A 20,990-nucleotide genomic window follows, 5' to 3' on the forward strand; every position below is an offset into this window, starting at 1 on the left:
ATCATCGGTGACTGTATTTTTTTCGCACTATGAAGATAGATAAATGAAGCGCACCCCTGCGCACCAGTTTGCGAGGGATTGTTGCTTTGGTCCAATGGGAAAGGCCGTTTCTCTCGATGAGCATCTACTGGCCAATGTAATTGGACCAAAGGCGGAGAAGTGGGCGGGACCTAGCAAGTTAGGTTGTACTGCTGAGTATGATTGACGTTAGGTTATCTGTTTTCTGCTAAAAAGGGTCCATGACAAATACATTTACCTAAATACTGATGTTTCCTTGTTGTATTAGTTTGCTATTGTCTCCCCTACTACAATGTTGACATTTATTGGCCCGTTTCTCTTAAGAACACGGAGGTGGCGAAAGAGGAAGGCGCATTGGGTATTTAAGTCTTGCCTCCGTGGCCGATGGCCACTCCCTGGTGGCGCCTTGTGGGCAGGGAAACAGCGAGGAGGCGGAGGAGTCACTCAGGATGGAGGAGAGGAGACCCGATCACACTCACACACTGGCTGTAACCGCGCTGGGAGGAGAAAATGGCTCACTTGTGGGAGGGCTTTTATTATAGGGATGTACAAGGGGGCTGTCAGTGAAGCAGCACATGTGCCTATGTAAACAGGACAGAGGGTGGAGTCCAGCCTCAGGCCGACCCTGCATCCACCCAACCCTGTCTGATGTCTAACATTCTTTGGTTGTCAATGGATACGGATACTTCTCCATCTTTATCTCCATCCTCACTTTTACACAAGCATACACACCCTTAATCTAACAATTTATTGTTTCATTTTATTATCCTCATCTGGCTGACGATGAACAATGCTGACTCCATTAAGCAAAGGTAGGGCCTTTTTTGGACAGAATTTAACGTAGCAGGTGTATAGTCAAAATTTTTAGTATTTACTGATGCAAAAGTATAACATTATATTATAAGTAGAAGACGTGTGACTCATCGTGCAGCAGAGGGCCCTCCATATCAGTGTAGTTATTGTGCCACTGAAATGTAACCATCATCTTACTTTTAACTTTTTTCAGATACATTATTTACATCGTGTAATTACTTTGTTTTTTTTAACTTCGACAAATTGTCCTATTTAAATATTTCTAGCTGACATTATTTGACATTGATATTATATATTACATTATACTTGAACAAATATGATATATGAATTTGTCCCCCTCATGTAAGATTTGAGAAGTGTGACAGTGAGGCAGCTGAATGTGTAAATAGATGTATTAATATATTTATTCATAAGTCATAAACTATACTGTAAAAGTTAGTTGACAAGAGACTTTGTTCATCACCCCAAAGGGAAAAGAAGAGAAAGCAAGCTAATACACTGGACTGTAAAAATGCAGGTGACAAACCCAACAAAAAGTCAGCAAGTCATTTAGGTTCAGAAATCAGGAGGCATATATAGGGTTTCTGACTTCTTATATGCTGTTAGACAAGTTTTTATTCTAGGACATTAGAAAAAGGTGATAAACCCTCAACACAGGCACTAATAAGTACTTTCACAGTGGGCTAGAGACTGAATAGTTCCCCACTTTCCTAAAAGCCCCAAGTCACATTAAGAAATTGCAGTTATATAAAAGTTAATTTGTAGTTTGTAGATATAAAGTGGAGTTTTAAATGGTAATATGTGGTAAGTTAATACATTCATACATTGTCCCCAGGAAAAAAAAGCTCTATGATAAGGAGAATAAACACTTGCTACAATCCTAAATCATCATAATTTAAAATTGTATGAATTAATTATTCAATCATTCAAAATATTTCAAATTATCATCATCACATGTGCTTGAGCAAAAGAAAGGGTTTCGTTTCAAATGTATAGAAACAGTGTAATGATTGTGGATCGTTTCTTAACATAGCTGTTTTACAATATACTGTGTTTGCGTGTGATTTCATATCATACTTTGCATATCTTGTTGAGAGCAGTTTTGTTATGATTCTAATCTGGTGTGTTGTGTACTCAACCTTCACCCCTGACATTAAAAAAAAGTTGAGGTCTTGTTGCTTTTCTTGCAGGATGTGTCACAGCTTCGTCCCACGCGCCTACATTTGCTGTGTTTCAGATGAGATGCAAAGTTACTTCCTACACTCTGCTCAAACCAACATTATCATCATTGTCCGCCGTACTGGTCCATAAACATTCAACCACACATGGAGCAGGCTGTAGCTCACATGAGGGAGATCTCCCGTACATCAGCAGATCAGGGCTGGATGCGGTTTGACAGTTTGCGACAGTTATCAGATATTTGAGCTCGCGACAACAGGAAGCGAGAGAGAGCGCGCGCCTCTGATAGAAGTGAAACCTGCCTCCATGAAGGTGAAGCTGCTTTTCTTCTCTCAGGTTTGTTATTTTACTTCTATAACTGTAGATTTTTACTCAATTTAATTCAACTTAAAACGTAGTTAACATACTTAGTTAACCGAGCCAAGTGGCATTGCACAAATAACCTAAACCACAGGTCACGAGCATCCATCTTTATGACAAAATCAGAAAAAGTGTAAGTCATGTATATTCTTCTCGGGGTTTCAAAACTGTATTCTCTAAGCCTGCAACAGTCTGTTTGTGTTCATTTACTCCTTTAAAACTTGAGCACAGGCATACATAAAATAATTTGTGCAGGTTTTGATTAAAATTGATATATTAAACTATGATTACAGTATTTTTGTTCTCTCTCTTTGTATGTTCTTAATCTGAACATACACATGCATTTTAATTGTTTTTTCAGGTTAGGACATACTTCAGTTTTTTAATGATTTTGTCTTTTTGTTGGTATCTATTGTCTGGCATTCTGCCAAGAAGAATTATATATAGATACATGACTAAAACGTGTTTTTTGCACTCAATATAAACCTAATTTAACGATGAACTTGATGCAGTGCTGCTTTGTTTGACTCATACTCGAGTCAGACTGATATTTTTCTGGTACTATTGATCCACAAGTCTGTACACTTATACAGAGTTGAAGTTATGTTTTAATTGGATGACTTCTCAATTTAAAGCATGATTGGAATGATTTGTAGGGCTTTACAAATCAGGCTTGTCATAAATGTCAAAGATAAGTCAAGTTGTGATTTGGAGTTAACTTTAATGAAAAAGGATACTAACACAAATGTCTGAATGACATGGATTTCAGAGTGTAAGTACTCAAACTTATCTCATGATTGTGTCGCTGTAGCTCAGGACCTACCATGTTCTGGATCTGTCTGTGATCTGAGGAGATGGAGAGCCCGTCGTCCACAGTGAGGCGGCGAGCCTGGATCAACAGCAGTCGACAGTGGCTCACTCTGGAGGATCCGGACCATGAAGGTCCGCCACAGTGCAGCCTTCCGTCTGCATCCATCGCAGATGATGACGTCTTTTCTGATGGTAAGTCAAGAGTTTGAGTATAGGGAATTACATAACTTAATTAATGTCTATCCAGAATGATTTAAATTGGATTTTAGGGAAACATTGTGAGGGTCTGAGTTTAGTCTATCACCAACTGTGTTCATGTCACAGAAAAAACTCATAAAATAAAAGACCTGTGCCACCTAAAAAGTGTTGGATCACTTTTTCTTGTACAAATAGCAAAGTGCAACTTCAGTGCAGTCAGACGATCCACAATTTTCAGAGCAGAATGTCTACGATGCTAGTATTGTTATTGTGTACAATTGTTAATGTGACCTGTAAACAGAATGGGATGCAGTAGATGCATTAAGTGTCTTTATTGTAAATGGAGATTGACTGTAAACTCGCCATACATCTCGTCAAATAAAGCTCACATGCTCTTCATGCCCCCTTAAACATACTGTATAATATAATCATAGTAAACAGATGATAGCAATATAAAGGATAGATTTAAAAAGTGGAAGGAGTGCTTTATGGTTTATGTTGTAAATGTTATAGCAACATTTCATATCAAATGTAATTGCACATTAGATATAGATTAAAATAACACAAACGAAAAGTAAAAGTTGTCTAATTTAAGGAGAATTACTCATAAACTGAAGTGGTGTACTTGTGTGATTTCCACAGGATGCTTCACAGGAAAGATTGAGACCTGGCTCCACGGTTGTGGGTGAGTCAGCTCGCTTTACTACTGTTTTTATGTAAGATGATGTTTTTTTGAGCACTAGCTCTAAACTGCTGTAAAGAACAAGGTGTTAGTCACTCACTGGAAACGGGTTCAACAAACATTAAGTCGAAAGTGGAAACTCTCTGAGACCAGGTGTTCCAGGAAGACGGTGTGGTGAGGTCGCTGCAGTTTTTGCCACAATAGCCTCAGATGATGACTCCATTACGGCTCCTTTGGGGGAAAAAGAAGCTTATTTTAGTTCTTTGAACTCTCATGCCAGAGTAAACTGAACTGACTTGTTCTGACTGGCATGTTTTGTTTTCAGGAGATCTGTTACTGTTGAATGACACTGCAGATTGTTGGCCAGGCCATTGCATGCATGTAAACAGTTTTTAAGGAAATGTTAGCTGTGGTTAAAATGTTACTGCCAGGATGAGAATGGAACATTTACAAAAGTTCACATAACTTTGACTAGCCCTTCGACCTTTAACAAAACTCCCAGTGGTTTTGTATAACTAGAGGGGATGAACTGTTTCTCCTTATCATGAAACTGATTGGAGGAAGGCGTCCAACATTGTCTCTTATTTCAGTCAAAGAGAAGGAAGTTGTTCAATGAAATACTACAGACAGTGTAACAGCATCTACATGGTTTCTAACACCAGGACAGAGTACTGTGAAAGGACGGGTCTGATGGTTTTTGCATTCTGTGAACTCAACATGAAAATAAACCCATGGGTGTGGAGGTGTTGACCTTAGTGCTGATCATCATCTCTACAGGAGGAAGTTGACTGCAGCATATTGAGAGCTGATTATTGGAAATATCCGAGTCCAGGTTCTCATGAAGAAACACTGTAGCAAGGCTGGAGCGAAGGCTATCTATGCAAATGCAACAGCTTATGAGAAGAAAAAACAGGCTGTTACCCTGAAGTGGACTTTCGTACTGTACGTCACACAGGAGATATGTGTGTTTCATTTTTTGTGTAACTGATATTGAGCTCAAATTTTTACAGGTCAGGTGTACGGACAGAAAATGCCGGCCAGCTGAGTTTTGGTGAGTACAGAGGGAAACAGAGGCTTGTGACAAACCAACCACTTTCCTTATCTGTGATACACTTCACATATTTACTGTTTGCAATGCATGCAGTAAATGCAAATTAACGCAAATGTGAACACACCACATTTTTTTTTTATTGTGTTATAGACTGCTTTAGTATCCATCTACCTGTCCTCTACTCCAGTAAAAGAAGCATTACTGTGAATATATATAAACACCTGTATACACTAAATACATTTCCCAGTACAATTAAATTAAAAGTCCTGCTTTCAAAATGTTTAAAAAAGCACAAATGTGGATCTATTATCAGCCAAATGTACTCACAGTTTTAAGATCTTAAATACTTTGAGGATAAATGGACATTAAACATGTTAAACTACTGTACATTTTAATATTGTATCTGGTCTAGATGGAGCTAACCTCACCGTATATATTCTGTTCAGTAGTTGAACTCATAACATTGTATCATATTACAATGTTACAATGTTACAATGTCATTTAGCAGACGCTTTTATCCAAAGCGACGTACATACGAGAACAAGAACAACACAAGGAAAGATCTAGACAAGAGGAAACAAGATCAGTATGGGTAACAAAGTGTTTCAAGTCCATTTCGATGAAGGTACTGCCAAGCAGTGTAAAGGCTATGCACAAAAGTAAATAAGGATTTTTTTTAAATTTAATTTAATTTCAGTAAATCAAGGAACATCTACAATGAAGCAACCTAACAATTTAAGACCTTCCATTATCATCATCAACATCATACGATGCGATGCGATACGATGCGATACAATGCGATACGATGCGATACGATACAATATGATACGATACGATACGATACAATGCATTACGTTATGGTACAACATGATACCATAAGATACCATTTGATACGATACAGTATGATGCAATACGATACGATACGATGTGATACGATACGATACGATGTGATACGATGCGGTACGACACGATGCGATACAATACGATACAATGCAATAAGGTATGGTACAACATGATAAGATAAGATACCATTTGATGCGATAAAGTAAGATGCGATACGATGTGATACGATACATTATGATACGATGTGGTAAGGTAAGGTATGGTACAGGCGATACGAAAAGATAAGGTACCATTTTATACGATACGATATTATGCCAACTATATGACATGGTACAATATGACACTTTACGATGCAATACAATCTGGTACAATATGATAAGATACCATTTGATACAATACCATATGATGCGATGCACCGTACCTCATACAATCAAGATCTCTTAACATGCATATGGGTAAAAACTACTTGTGAATGACTTTTATTATGGACTGTGTGTCTTTTCTTAGAGTCTGTGCTGAAAGCTAACAAAGTTGATGATGAGCTGAGTCTTGGTGCAGATGGTAAGTACTTTCAAATGACATACAGCATTAGTGTTCTTCTGCCAGGAGGATATTATTTTAAAGGAAGAAGCACAGCATAACAAGTTTGTGTGTGTGTGTGTGTGTGTGTGTGTGTGTGTGTGTGTGTGTGTGTGTGTGTGTGTGTGTGTTTTGAAAGCTCAGAAGTTACACAATACTGCCTATCAAACCACACACAGCAACTATATCAGATAATAAATAAATGTTATTGCTGTTGTAATGGCTAAAAATATGATCAATTTAAAGTGTATTTTTGGGCTTAACATGAGAGAAGAATTTTACAGAGCTATGCATATAAACATCTCATCTTCTTTGTTCCAGCCTCTGACTTAAATGGTGGAGATGTTACATCTAAAGCTGGGTGAGTACCAACAGTGATCTTATATTTGCAGTGACATTAAAATAGTTAAGAAGAAATAAGAGAGTATATGAAAGTTAGAATGATTTAATCAAGATCAAGATCAGGTCCCCCACCCCACCAAACTCATTTCCAGTCAACTCTGTTTCCTGATACCGTTGGTTCCTGGTTATTGTCTTACATGCTTTGTCTGTTACTTACTTGTACCACCAAGCCGTATAATGTGTATGCTGCTCCATTAAACTGATACTTTTTCAAGTTACATACCACTTTTGATTTACTAATTGAATCCTGTGCATTGCATATTTTCTTTATATTTCATACAGTAGTGTTTGACACTGCCTGAACAAAACATTGATATTTTACTCTTAAGTTTCTTGGCAGTAAGAGAACTGCTGTTCAACCTTTGTCCCTTTTTGTTTGTTTTAATGCATCATGATGCATCAATAAGATCAATTATATGTATGTGTAAACCTCCTGGGCAATAAACCTGACTCTGATTCTGACACAATGTTTGTCTTTTTACCCAACTCTATGCTGACCATGAAGCTTCCCACAGCATCCTTCCTCCAGACAAGGTCACAGCAGACTCACCTGCAGGTCAGAGGTCAACCTCTTCCATAGCTCAAGAAGAGGCACTGATATCCAATTGTTTAGACAAAAAGAAAAAAATATTTTTCCATCACTTGAGGCTGTGGGTTCGATTGTCAGCTGACAATTCTTTGGTTGTATTTTGAGGCTTAACTTTAAGGTTGTAAATAATTTTCCACATGTCTTGTTTTGTCTAGTACCCCTCGTCAGAATCTACATCTGCCCTCACTGAACTTGGGCCACAGCATGGCCTCCAGCTGCCTCTCCTCCTCCACCTGCAAAACTACATCAAGGTGAGGCTTCAACGTTTTTCAAAGGTTCGTCTTTACACCGGTCTGAAAACTATCTCTGCAAAACAAGTTTCCCTTCCCCATTGGGCTTATTTTTACCTTTATGATATCATCGAAGCACTTTTTTTTCTCTGGTTATGGATGGATTTCACGTGTTGATTCCATTACTCGGCTCACATGTCCTTTTTTTTCAAAATTTTAACCTCTTTTAATAAGAAAAAAGCACACTTGAATATGGCTGTGTTTATCTAAATATGTTTGAGAGGTGGAAAAAAACTGTGTCTCTTCTCTCTCATGTGCACACCAGTGTATCAGACATCCTGCAGATGTGTTCAGAGGATGCAGAAGAGACGCTGTACGAGCTGGGTTTCGGCTGCGATGAGCCACAAGTCACTGTTCGAATCCCTCCACGCTTCTTCACCTTCCCCTCCTTAGCTCAGGGCATCAACTTCCGTCTTTTCCTGGACTCACAACTCAGACGAATTCGAGAGGAAGACCCCGGCCTCTCTCTTGCAAGTAAGTCATTAAATCAATCTACTGTATGCTTATCTAGTTGAATGAATTGTATAAAAAGCCTTTTTTCATTTTCCTCTACAGGTCGTTTCAGACAAGTTCAAGTGCTCACAGCGATGGCCAACGCTTTCTACTCCCTCTACTCCCATGTGTCTCGCACTCCTCTACAGAAACTGGCCACGCCGGAGTTCACCTTCTCCTCGTCTCCCGTGGAGAGGATTGAACGCTTCAGGAGCAACATCCGTAGCGAGCCACGTTCACCTGTGGAGAGATTGAAGGACACTGTTTCCAAGATGTGTCTGTACACTGGCTCTCCTCGTGGGTCAGACTCCACCTCTCCTCAGCCCTCGCCTAGGAAGAGATCTAGTCTGCCAGATGTGGTGGAATTCGTCCTAGATAAAGCCAAATCTGGGGCGACAAAGAAACTGGATTTGGGGGAAGAAAGCAGGAGTAATTCAGCTGTGGCTGTTCAGCTGGTTAGTGGTGCTGATGAAGCCTCTTGTGGGAAAAAGGAGCAAACGCAGCACACTGTGATGGATAACAAAACTCTAAAACATGAAAATAAATGCTGTGAGGAGATGCAGGGCAGTGAACAAACAGTTGAAATTTGCATTAAAGCAGCAGATCTTGAAAGCAGGACTCACTGTGAAAGAACATCTGTAGCGTCATCACTATCAGGAGAAACTGTGATAGAAACAGATCATCAGTTTCTCCCATGTTCGTCTCGAAGTGACACAAACACTGATCATCTGGAACCCCTTTCCAAGGTTGCATATGATCTAATCTGTCCACAGATAGTGGAGAGTGTACACCAGGCTCCTTTCTGTACGCACAGTCTTAAAACAAACACTTCACCTCTTATCTGCGTTAAGACAGAAAGCACAGATCGACCCTGTCCTGGATCACAAGAAGCAATCAGTGAGCCCGCTGAGGAATCATACACAGGTGATGTTTTGAGGACCCTGGATGCATCCAAATCACTTCCTGTCCAGGCTCACAGTGGTAGCCAAACTAAGTGCTGCATCACTGTGACCGGCTGGGAGGGGGAAGATGTTGATTCATGTCCCTCCAACGCACCAGAGTCCTGTCATATTTCAGCCGTCCAACCTGTCCAGACCTGCGAGAAATTCATTAAGGGGAAAAGTCAATACCTGAATCCACATCAGTGTCAGGGGCTGGTCTCCAACACCCTGCCACAGGTTAACTCCTTTGAGCTTGAAGAGGTATGGTGGAAATAGAGCTGTGCATTTACATTTACTTAATTTGGGGTTCACTCAGAATCATTTGAATTGGTAATTGTTTGTGCAGGCTAAGTACACTTACAGAACCAGCAAACACTAGAGCCTCTTACACATTACAATACCACGACAGCGCTGGAACAAAGGTTAGCCATCACTGTGCCTTTGTGCCTACACATTGAAACCTGCAATGGTGCAATATTGGTGTACCAGTGTGTGGTTTTACATTGCATTACAGTGTTGCAGAGTGCAGAGAACACACAGTTGGGGTGCCACATGTACACAAATAGCACTGTCGCGGACCTGCCAGCTCAGCTGTTACATATCCCCACCGTCATCCCCTCATTCTGCCTTTGTTACTACCTCTGAGGGAGGATCAGAGGTGGAATGAATTCCCTTTACCATCCCGCCTCTGTGCATTTCAACATGCAGATGATTCATAACAAGGGCGTAAATACTCTGCCTTGAAATGGCAGTGCGTAAGAGCCTAAAGTTTAGAGATCAGGCTACAGAGCATGGTTCTGACTCTTGATCTGAGAACAACAATTGAGAACAAATGAATGAAAAATTGATGCCATCGTAATCAAGATTCTTGTAATTCAGATTTGTACCTATCAGACTGTGTTACAGTGTACAGGCTCAGATTGTGATGTTAATCATAATTTACGGAAGAGGATTAGGGCTACCAGAGAAATAAAAATAAATTTGGGTCAACATTTTTTTTATTATTGTTATTATTCTGAGAAAAAAGTCAGAATTCTGAGATTAAAGTCAGAGTTCTGAGAAAAAAGTCAGAATTCTGAGATTAAAGTCAGAATCCTGAGAAAAGTCAGAATTCTGACCTTTTTCTCGTAACAATAATAATAATAAAAAAATGTGACCTTAATTTCTTTTTTTTTTTTTTTTCGTGGCCCTAATCCTCTTCCGTAATAATCGAATAGTGTTCATAGTATATTTTTTCACCATCATAAATCATCTAAAGCAGACCTACAGTGAATACAGTAATATATTATTTTACCTCCACAGGTGCACAGTGCAGGAGAGGAAGATTTTGGACAATCAGCTGTTACTAGAACACATGCTCCCCCGATATCTGAAAAACAGCAATACAAAGGTAAAGCACTGTTCATTGAGATTTAATCTGTTTAACATTTTTAAGCATGACATTGGTTATAACTGTGGCTTTCCTGAACTGACGTAATATTAAAAGAGCGTGTCCTGGAAATACATTTTAGTTGCAGATCGCTGTGATACAGCAATAGGTCATCAAACTGCTGATCCATTCACATGAGACACATTATTCACACAGCCGAAGCAGCTGTACATGTGTGAAAACACTTCTGACACTGTAGCCAGAAATAAACTAAGACATGTAGAAACTGATCAACATGTTTCAGGGAGTTTTTTATAAGTTTCTTCTCTTATTTGACTCGGGTCTCACTGCAGGTTTTGTATTGGGGTCAGTGTTGACGTGTGAGGAATGTGGTACTTTCAGATGTATGTGCGAGCATGTGTGTATTCAGGTCAGTGTGCAGGTGTGTTTGTAACAAGGGAAGCACTGTTTGTATATTCAGGTCAGGCTGTAGCTCAACATGTAAAGTGCTATATGGTGTATGGAGCTTTGGCTGACCATGTCTTTGTCTGTTTGCAGGTGAAGTGACACGTGGCGACAGCATGCAGTCAGACAGCAGCGGCTATGCAGATGAAGAAGTCAGCCCGTCATCGAACACACACGGCAGATGACGAACAACACAGAAGTTCATTAAGACAACATTCACAGGAGACTTTTCCCCATTTTATCCCCTTTGCTGAAGATTTAAGTTTCTACTCAAGTTCGTAAAGTGGATCCAAGCAAGAGTCAAACAGCCAAAGGATTAAAGCTCCTGTAAGGATTTTTTAGCTGGTCATGAAACTGACTGAAACCAATACTGATGTCTCTTCATGACCTATAAAAGCAAACCTGAGCATCAGAAAGAGACTGATTATTTATATGTAGTATTTTTTAATGTCTGTTACCACTGCAGGTGTCAGATGAATCATTTGAAAGCTTGCTGCCAAAACAGCCTTTGTCTACTCACTGCTAGGAATATGTTTGACTATTATAAGGAAGCAGGACCTCAACAAAGAGACAAGATGTACTGCAGTGTCCACAGAGGGCGCCAACATTGCGAGTTGAGATGTCTTGATGCTGTAAACAGTCTTGATTTGTTTTGTTTTAAGTTATGATTTTGGGCATGTGGGGCACTGCTAGTGCCCCAGAGACTTGATTTTGAGGTAACTTCCATTAACTGAAGATTTTATTTAAGAAAAGTTCAAAAATATTTAAAGCATTTTGTTTCTTCTAAGTGCTCACACTGAAATGCAATATTGTAAATAATTAAACTAATTAAAAGTCTACATGAAATACTGTCTGGAGACTAGTTTATTATCACTGGTTATTATTTTTGTGGGGGTACTTTTACTCCACTACATTTAGAAAACAATTATTGCACTTTTTACTCCACTACATTTCTATCAATGCTCTAGTTACTCACTACTTTTGCTTTGAAGTCAGCTCATGAATTTCCTTCTCTTTACTGAAATCTGATCCCTAAGACAGTAAAATGTGTTTGTGTAGTTCTGTTTGTTTCAGTGGTTTAGATGTACCTGTATATCGTGCGTCCCCATGGTTGAACGTGGAGCAAAAACAGCAAATTTCACTCAGATCAGGCCGTTCATTTAGAGGTGGTAATAATGGCTACAGTTCTGCACCTGAGCACCTATGTACATATCTTCAGCCTGTTAGAGGTTTTTGAAATGAAGAATGATACGTAACATTTGTTTCATTCCAGACGAACATTTCAAACTAAGTTGTCTGTGCTTGGAAAAACTTAGTTGCTGTTTTTATTATATGGTATAGTTTTTAGAGATTTCAAGTAATGGTATCTAAATAAACATAATTTACTCCTATGTAGTCTTGACTGCATTTGTTTATTTTGAAAATTCAATGTTTTGAGATTTGAAAAAAAAAGTATTTTGAATACTTCAATATTTTTGAAAGGAAGTACTTCAGTACTTTAACTTAAGTAATAATTTGACAGAGCAGCTTTCACCTGTATTGGAGTAACCTGGAGTATCTATACTTTGACTTGAGTAATGAAGACGTGTACTTTGTCCACCCCTGTTTATTATTAGAAATGTCATTGAATTGGATTTGAGCACATTCAAGTTATTTCAACAAAAGCTTGCAGCGAAATGAAAACAAATGTCTGTGCACACTCAGTTTCACATTTTGCTTTATTGATTTTCTCAAACTGGGAGACATTTTCTACCACAACAGAGACATTGTTCTCATGTGTGCTGAATTTAGCACCTTAATTCCACAAAGAGAAAAAACAGGAGTTAGGTCAATGTTTTCAGTAATCAGATGAACAAGATGACATGAAAGACACTGTACTGAACAGGAGATAGCAGAGGGAGAGGGAGTCGATATATTGAGACACGGTGAGCTGGCAGTGTGCAAAGGACATTATTGATTCAAGTAGTGCAAACTGTTCAACTATTTTAAATACTTACTCCAGATGAGGGCAAGGCAGGCAATCCACTGATATGACAATACAGTTGTGAATCCTTACCAACAAGACAGTAGAGGTAGATGCATAATCTGAGGAAACACTATTATCTAGGGTGTACAATGATATCAAAAGCTGAAGGTTGAGTTTTAAGAAGAATAAAATAAGGAACATGTTTTATCAGAGGCAGAAATTGATCTGTGATGATCAATGAAATTGGTTTATGGAGCATCTCATGTAAAGACTGTGTAATAAAAGACGTGAAATAGAAGACGATGGCAAAAGGTCAAACTGTGAAAGTTACACTTCATTGTTATTTCCACGATTAGGAGCAAATAGGAGCAAAACTGGGATATTAGATGTTTTTGTTATGTTGTAGAGTATTTTCAGCTATACTCTACTAACATTAAAACTCTAAGTACAACTATTTTTCATCTAAGTGTTTGTAAATATGAGAAAAGGAACACTTGACATAAGGCAGATTTGCAAAAGAAGTTCATAAAAGGGGCCTACGCTGCACGTAATGCTACAGCAAATCAAAACCTTTTTTTCCCCTCACAGTCCACTGATTCTTCTCTCCATTTCAACTTCAGGAGGAGAAACATGATAAGTGAGGGGTTGTGTCCAAATTTTCAAACCTCATTCAATCAATTTAGTCAAAAACGGACAGTATGCTAAGTTGCAGCTGTTAAGAGCTGAGATTTCAAGTAAGAGGGAAAAATGGCAAAAAATTATGTCTTCAGACTCAACATGAAGAACGTCATGGAGACAAACAGTTCAAATTTTTGGGGCCACAGTGGAAATGCAAAAAAAAAAAAATACACATTTTCCATCCTCGTAGAAGCTCATCTGGAAACAGGGCAGTCTTTAACTTGATTATCCTCAGGGATCAATGCAGCAGAGTCTCTTTCTCTCCACGGTTTGGTGCATGGCTTCAAATTTGGTCTCTTCTTCATCCATCCGAACAGGGATTAAACAAAGCACCGATAAGTAACGAATTCCGTAGTCCAATTTCTACAAACCTTTTTGATCTTTTTGTAGCATCAGAATTTGTCTGCATTTTTTCAGGGACTCAATGCAAGAGCAGCATGTCTAGATTATATGAAAAGGGCTCTCTAAAGCTAAGATTCTAGGGAAAAGACGCTGCATGTGAAAGTTGGGCAGACAAAAGACAAAAATGCTTTGAAGAAAAATTACAGTGTTTGTGAGTTTTTGGGGAACTAAATCTTCTTGGCAACAGTAGGAAAACCAAAAATGGCTCCAAGGGGTTCAGAAAAAAGTCTTGATTTCCTAATTTGAGGTAATTCCTGTGATTTAAATCCATCATAAAAGTGCCTCCTTCGTCCAAAGTGAAACGTATCCTTGCACTGTTGAGGCCAGTCTTTGAAGAGGCAGATGACATCACTTCCCTCCTGCCATGATTTTGAGGTACTGCAGTGCATTGTGTGCCGCATTAGCCCGAGCGGCGTCTATGCTCGGAGCGAAGCCGTGGCACACTGTGATTGGCTGCGTGGAAAGCTCTACTAGACACTGACACAGGCCACTGAGACTGCGCTCTTCTGAAAAAAGAAACAGATTAGAGTGTTAAAAACTATCAGTATGACCTTTTTCATACTTGCTTCCATAATCCTAGTGATTACAATTCTATGCCGGAACCACTGAATATGGTTATAACCGTATGATTTTGGTCTGTGCATCTTGCCCTCCCCTCTCTCTCTCATCCAGCAGGTGAATCAAATAACTAAGATAACAAAGTTCACCTGCTGAAAGGCTGTAAGAGCCCACTGCTGCCCTTAAAGGAGAGAGGCATTTGGAGTTGTGGACTGATGCCCTGCTGCCTCTCCTTCAGGGGTTCTATGCCTCTGTTGTGCTTTTGTTGATTTAGTCTTTAGTTGATCCTTGTTTATTGAAGTATTTATGTGTTATTAATACATCCTGTGGATTAGATTGTTTAAGGTGTTTTTGAGGATTGTTCTTTGCCCCACAGGGAGGAAATATGGTTTGGTGTAACAGTATTTCCAGATGGATTATTACATTCATATCATATCAGCAGAACAGTCACACTTCCACATCACCAATGCAATTCAATGAAGAAAAAACAGAAACTCTATGAATATCTAACCATCAAATGATTTGTCAATACAACACTTAATAGAATACATGAGTTACATGAACCCAAGTGTCTTAAACTCATGAGTGTTATCCAGGAAATATCACCCTTATCTGCTTGCATTCATTTATCAGCTTCAATTCTAGTCCATGTGTGAGTTGCTGCCTCAAAACTGTAACAACATGCAGCTGCCCGCTACTTCCTCCACATCTGATGACAGTAATAGCAACCACACATTTATTTTGTGGTATACTGCTATCAATCAAAATTTACCCAGAATGCTCTTAAGCTCTGAAGGTTTGGGCAGATTGCACAAACTAGATATTAATGCAGTATGAATCATTTACACTAAGCCTTACAGAGTGCAATTTATTGGAAAGGTGTCTGTTTGGAGACTTACCTAGATCCAGGTAGCTGACATCAAAGCGCTGCTCTGCAGACAGGTCGCTCAGCAGGGAGCAGAAGTTGGAGTCAGAGGGCATGCCAAGAGGATGAGTACGGAGCTGCAGGATCTTCTCTCCTGCTGAGTTTCTCAGAGAGTCCCACGTGCAGCTGAAGCCTTTATTTTTACCTGACTCTGCTCTGTTCCCCATGTGCTGTGTGTAAGATAGAGATGTAGAAGCCATTAAAACACACAATAGTTATCGCCAGCAAGATTAATGACAATGTTAATATGAACCATGTGGTGCCAAAACACTATTTGAGGGACAACAAAACAATAATACTACAGATATAGTTAGTGCTTAGTCTTAGGGGAAGTGAGAACAGACAGGGTTCTGTGTGAGTTTCTGTTACTTCCTCACAATGTTGAACGTGTCTTCTTCTGTGTCAGCGTCATTGCTTGTCCTCAGGTCGACTGGGACGTCATGTATTCGTGATAACATCTTTGCTGCTGCGTTTCTCTTGGCTAGCTTCTTGGAGGTTCCACTTCCTAGAAAGAAACAGGCGATTGTGAAATGTTTCATAAGGTTGATAACAGGGAAGACTTATTCATAGTAATTTACAAATAATCAGATAGCTACAAGCATCTCAAGGCTCTTTATGTTGGCAAATTGAACCCTTATACTTCAAGAAGAGGCAACTCTGAGCTCCATCTGAGTTGTTTTCCATTGGTCTTATTTTACTGCTGATCATAATATTTTATTAGAAACGTTTAAACCTCTTTTGTAAAAAAAAACAAAAAAAAACCATACAGTGACTTATGCCAGACTCAAAATCTGTAAATCAAGACAGCTCAATCCCCACGAATGGAACACTGCAAATTTTACCAATTTCCACAAATCTCTCGACTCTGCAGGTCATGGTGAACTCTTTGCGATGTGCAGGACCAGACTCCTGAGTGACAGTGTACTCTGGCAAACGCCATCCTTTCTGCACCACTAATTCCTGTCAGAGGGGGACACAAACAAGTATTCATTAAAGCAATAATGTATGTAACAACGAACAGTGCAGATATTTCTTTCTAACACAAAACTGACAGTCATTCAGCAAAATAACACTTAATGCAGTAGCTATTTCTGTTTTTGCTCACCTGCAGAGCCCCCACAGGGTTACATTCAGACTGCTGAGAACTACCTGAGGTCTTCATTTCTGACTGGGAACTGCACAGAGGACATGATAAAACAAACATGAAAGAGAAAGACATGAAACCACAGACCTTTATCTCACACTAGATCAATGCTTTAACATGCAGTTGAAGTGCAGAGCATACTGAGATGATATATGGTGTGATTCACTTTGCTATCTATGTATCAAACAAAAAACTGACCCATCTCCATCAGTAGACACTTCAACCCCAATAAACCCGTCAACTCCAACACCAACTCCAGCAGGACCTCCTGGGCCTCCTTTGAGCATCTTCAGAGCAGCCTCGGCTGCTTTGTGCTTGGCTGCCTTCTTGCTGGGCCCTTGGCCGGTGCAGCTGATCTCTCCGACGGAGACGCGGAACGTGAAGTTGGGCTGGTGAGCCTGTCCCTCAGCCTTCAGCAGGTCATACACTGGGGTCTTGCCTATCCGCGTTCCATACTCCTGCAGCAGACTGATGGGCGTCTTTCCGGGATTCACAGCCAGCATTTGCTCAATACTGAAAAAAAAGGAAAAATCTAGCATCAGGAAATTGTTGATTAGCTCTTCATTTACTAATAAAATTATACAGTATATTTTGTAAAAAAAACAAACTCTAGATCTTTGAGTGATTGTTTTGCCTTTTTTCTTCTGCCATGGTAGCCTTTATCACATTCTTTTCTTTCTATTTAATACCATCATTACTGCTCTTATTGTTACTTATTACTTCTAGCAAAGTTAGAGTAAAGCATCTTCATATTACAAAGGTCAGTTATCTGGGGTGCAAAACAAAACTAACTGTCAATAACACATTTACTGACGATGTGTCAGTACAAGAATGTTGGTTAACAATTTATACTCAGATCAGAAGAGAGTACAATACTTTTGCATGTAAAGAAAACTACAAGCAGCCTGTTGCAACACAGTCCAAATAGTTGATTTTAACAAAAGTACTGCTGGTGACAAGACAAGCAGCCGATCATGGTTTAGGAATTTGGGATGACACCTGGGGGGATTACTGCAGTCTCTAGCTATCCCTCTGGAAACGCCCCTGACAGTGCCTATCTTGCTCAGATGTATAAAATGCCCTGAAGTATAAATTATTATTTATTTTAGCTTCATTTTATTGTAAAACAAGTTTGCTATGTGCAACTATAAAAGTCTTCTTTTTTTTTTATATTTTATTTTGCTTTTCAAACTTAAACACATAGACAGAAAATAGACTTATACAAAGGACATAAAGGAAGAGAAGGAAGCCTACTGTATGAGAAGAGTTAATATTACAGATAGAATACAGACAATAGGTAGTTCAAGAATAATGATTAAAATCAATAGAAAGAAGAGTAATAATAAAAAATAAAAATTACAAAAACTGACGAGACAGAAATGAATCTTCGAGACATTCTCAATACAATTTTGTTATACAGTGGCACAGTCAATAATGTGAGATGGCAGGTTTTCCATGTAGTCCAGATAGGGTGGCCATACCTTATAAAAATTTTTACTGCTATTTCTCAGACTGTAAGTTATCTTCTCTAGCGGAACACATTTATTAATTTCAGAGAGCCAGAGTCCGACAGGAATGTCCACATTTGATTTCCATTTTAAGGCAGTGCATTTTTTGGCAATGAACAGCAAGATTTGGATGAGCTTGATAGCATAGCTATCTTTGAAATTAAAATTAGCAAGGTTGCCCAGTAAACAAATCTCTGGATCCAGTGGAAGAATTTCATCATAAATGCTAGAGATAGTATCACATACTCCCCCCCAAACCCGCTGAAGTTTAGAGCACTGCCAGGTAGAGTGCAGGAATGTCCCTTCCTCAAATCCACATCTAAAAACACATCTCTAACAGTCTTCTTTTTGTCAAATTCAAATACTAAATGTGTGCTTTCCCTCTATGACTAACAGTGTACATTATAAGGGGAGTTTAATGGAGAGTCATATCAATAAAGTTTACTCCTATTGTTGAAGGATTAGAGACAGAGGTAGGTACCACTGATAAACAGTAACTGCGCAGTTATGAATAAGACCAAAGAAAATAAATGATGGTATGGATGTATATAATTAACCAAAGTGGCTACAGTAACACAATTCATGTCCAAAAATGGGTCACTCGAGTTTACACTGACGTTTGAAGGAACTAAAGTTGGCAGCTCACAACAACTCAGTTTATATATATGACAGTATGTTAGTGGGGAAAAACAGCAGCCAAGTCTTTTATAGTACACAAATAAAAAAAAATCGACTACATGGGGTCTCATAACCGGACTGATGGCCCCAGCGCTCAGCTAGCTTAGCTTGTGGGAAGATTCACCTGGAGCACCCGGAGATTCTCTTCCAGCTGTCCGATGCTGTCTCGTCGTTCATTCCCTATTTCACGCAGACAGAGCCGATCGGTTTCGGATGGTTAATCCCCCCACTAAAACAGACACTGTCTCTCATTTGACGGTATTATTCCTGATGGATGATTAGGCAACTATTTTTGAATGAATAACAGACGAAGCCCTCTGTTTTTTTTCTGCTCCGACAGACTACAGCGGAGTGCTCTGTTGGGTGCACAGATATGACGTCAACAGAGTCCCGCGATCCTATTGGTCAGTGGACGCTCTGGGTTTGTTCGTTTTGGTCACCGGGAGACACCGGCGATGTTTAAGCACAGGGTTTAAACCGTGTGCGAAGCAAAAGGTACGAAAATCCATGAACGAACATGTCATAACAGAAGCAGGTGAATTATATATACTGTATGAGGCAGACCTGAGGGTTTGGACTATAGAGGGGGAAAAAAGTGCCCCTGTCATATAATTATTTTAATAAACTGCTTAATTCACATTGTGCACGCGCATACGGTAGAACTACACGTAAGGAAAGAAATAAAACACGTGGTGAAGATGCGCTTAGTTAACGCAGATACAGTATTACAATGAAAAGGTCTGGATTGCAAAATACATCACCGATAATGCAGGACTTGGTTTAAGTAAAGCAAAGTAAGAAAAGTATTATAATAGTGTTTGTTATATTCTGCAGCCAGCTAGCCAGCAAGCTAACCCACCAAAAGTCTTCAACCCGAAGCTGCCCAACATCCAAACAACTGCAGTGGAAAGAATAGCACCAGGAAATGTAAGTTACCGAGTGCCAGAACGGCCAGAACCAACTCTAACCGGTTAAATGTTCCAAAACAACGTGTCTACCTCTTCGTATCAGGTGCGAGTCCCAAATTGTGGAGAATGCATTAGAAGTTTTTGAAAAGTTCTCTTGTAGTCCATCTCGTTGCAATCATGAGTCATTAGTTAGAGGAGCCAGGAGGGGGCGATAGTTAGTCGTTAAATGCCATGACAAGGCTCTCCTCTGGGGCAGTGAAGTCCTGCGGGGTCTTGTAATGTCTGGCACCTGTCATCTCCTCCAATACAAACAAAGAATAACTGCATATGTGGCTTGTTTGGAAGACAAATCATATTTTTTTATATCCTCTTCCTATTTACTATGTTAACCTTTGAACTCTTTGTTCAGCACTTGCACATTCAGGCAAAACTGCAAACATTTTCCCCCTTTAAATGTATTTTTATTTATTTATTGCACATATAAAAGAACAAAAAAAACATTGTTGTTCAATAATACGATATAACAGGTAAATTCAATAATACAACTAACCACTTACATGTTATGTGCAGCAGGAGCCAAAAAAAACCCTAACAGGCTTGTCAAGTGGCCCTCCAAAGAAAACAATCAACACAAAGACAAAGTATCAATGTAGAACAGAATATCTACATTCTAAACAAAAAAAAAAAGATGAATAAGAGGGAGTAATGTTTAAAACAATGATGAAAAGAAAAGGAGGGAAAGTTAAAAAAAACAAAACGGAATATTTATTTATAAGTTAGGAAAGTAGGAAGAGTATGTGTTTGTAAATATGCATTAAATTTTTTTTATCATAATGTAGATGATATAAACATTTATTTTGTATTTATATTACCCAACATCAATGTTATGTTCTATTTACTCTTTGTAATGTGAAAAAATACTTGCAGATTAGCTAAACTGGATTTCCCTTTTTAAAGCTGAAAAAAAAAGTTTGTTTTTGTTTTTTTCATATTCAAAACTTGTGCAAGATAAAATTTAAGAATGAATGATTGCAGGAACCATATGCACCCCCTTTAAGAACAAAGGTACATAGTGCATGGCTTGGGAAAATCAAAATCAAGATATTTCAGAACTTAATTTAAACCAGGAAATGAAGTGTACA

At 39.0% G+C, this 20,990-nt stretch overlaps 2 protein-coding genes across 5 annotated transcripts; one reads left to right on the forward strand and one right to left on the reverse strand.

The window, feature by feature from the left end:
- The first annotated feature begins 324 nt into the window (after positions 1-324).
- tespa1 (thymocyte expressed, positive selection associated 1) lies at positions 325-11,927 on the forward strand. Of its 2 annotated transcripts, XM_034680411.1 has the most exons (13): positions 325-830; positions 2,022-2,346; positions 3,182-3,372; positions 4,021-4,063; positions 5,071-5,111; positions 6,462-6,515; positions 6,855-6,894; positions 7,441-7,491; positions 7,680-7,775; positions 8,080-8,288; positions 8,370-9,508; positions 10,550-10,637; positions 11,175-11,927. In XM_034680411.1, the coding sequence occupies exons 3-13, from the start codon at positions 3,225-3,227 to the stop codon at positions 11,264-11,266; spliced, it is 2,001 nt and encodes a 666-aa protein (XP_034536302.1). In that variant the 5' UTR covers positions 325-830; positions 2,022-2,346; positions 3,182-3,224; the 3' UTR covers positions 11,267-11,927. The 2 variants fall into 2 exon arrangements, with proteins under 2 accessions (XP_034536302.1, XP_034536310.1); XM_034680419.1 differs by lacking the exon at positions 325-830 and having other exon boundaries at positions 2,011-2,346.
- An 854-nt stretch (positions 11,928-12,781) lies between these two features.
- tarbp2 (TAR (HIV) RNA binding protein 2) lies at positions 12,782-20,085 on the reverse strand. Of its 3 annotated transcripts, none has more exons than XM_034680472.1 (7): positions 19,939-20,085; positions 16,953-17,267; positions 16,716-16,785; positions 16,453-16,570; positions 15,988-16,115; positions 15,585-15,780; positions 12,782-14,633 (listed from the first exon to the last, which is right to left on the reverse strand). In XM_034680472.1, exons 2-7 carry the CDS (start codon positions 17,255-17,257, stop codon positions 14,476-14,478), a joined length of 975 nt encoding a protein of 324 aa, XP_034536363.1. In that variant the 5' UTR covers positions 17,258-17,267; positions 19,939-20,085; the 3' UTR covers positions 12,782-14,475. The 3 variants fall into 3 exon arrangements, with proteins under 3 accessions (XP_034536363.1, XP_034536371.1, XP_034536355.1); XM_034680480.1 differs by lacking the exon at positions 19,939-20,085 and adding an exon at positions 19,800-19,937; XM_034680464.1 differs by lacking the exon at positions 19,939-20,085 and adding an exon at positions 19,065-19,343.
- Between the last annotated feature and the right edge of the window lie 905 nt (positions 20,086-20,990).

This window comes from Notolabrus celidotus, chromosome 1 (genome assembly GCF_009762535.1).
Source record: "Notolabrus celidotus isolate fNotCel1 chromosome 1, fNotCel1.pri, whole genome shotgun sequence".
Classification (NCBI taxonomy): Eukaryota; Metazoa; Chordata; class Actinopteri; order Labriformes; family Labridae; genus Notolabrus; species Notolabrus celidotus.

Coding starts and splice junctions, on each gene's coding strand:
- tespa1 (XM_034680411.1), top strand. CDS start 3,225: ATGGAGAGCCCGTCGTCCACAGTGAGGCGGCGAGCCTGGATCAACAGC. Junction 7,776..8,079: donor ACCTGCAAAACTACATCAAG/GTGAGGCTTCAA, acceptor TGTGCACACCAG/TGTATCAGACATCCTGCAGA. Junction 8,289..8,369: donor CCCCGGCCTCTCTCTTGCAA/GTAAGTCATTAA, acceptor TTTCCTCTACAG/GTCGTTTCAGACAAGTTCAA.
- tarbp2 (XM_034680464.1), bottom strand. CDS start 19,117: ATGAACGACGAGACAGCATCGGACAGCTGGAAGAGAATCTCCGGGTGC. Junction 15,781..15,987: donor AAGAAGACACGTTCAACATT/GTGAGGAAGTAA, acceptor TCTTACACACAG/CACATGGGGAACAGAGCAGA. Junction 14,634..15,584: donor TGTCAGCTACCTGGATCTAG/GTAAGTCTCCAA, acceptor TTCTTTTTTCAG/AAGAGCGCAGTCTCAGTGGC.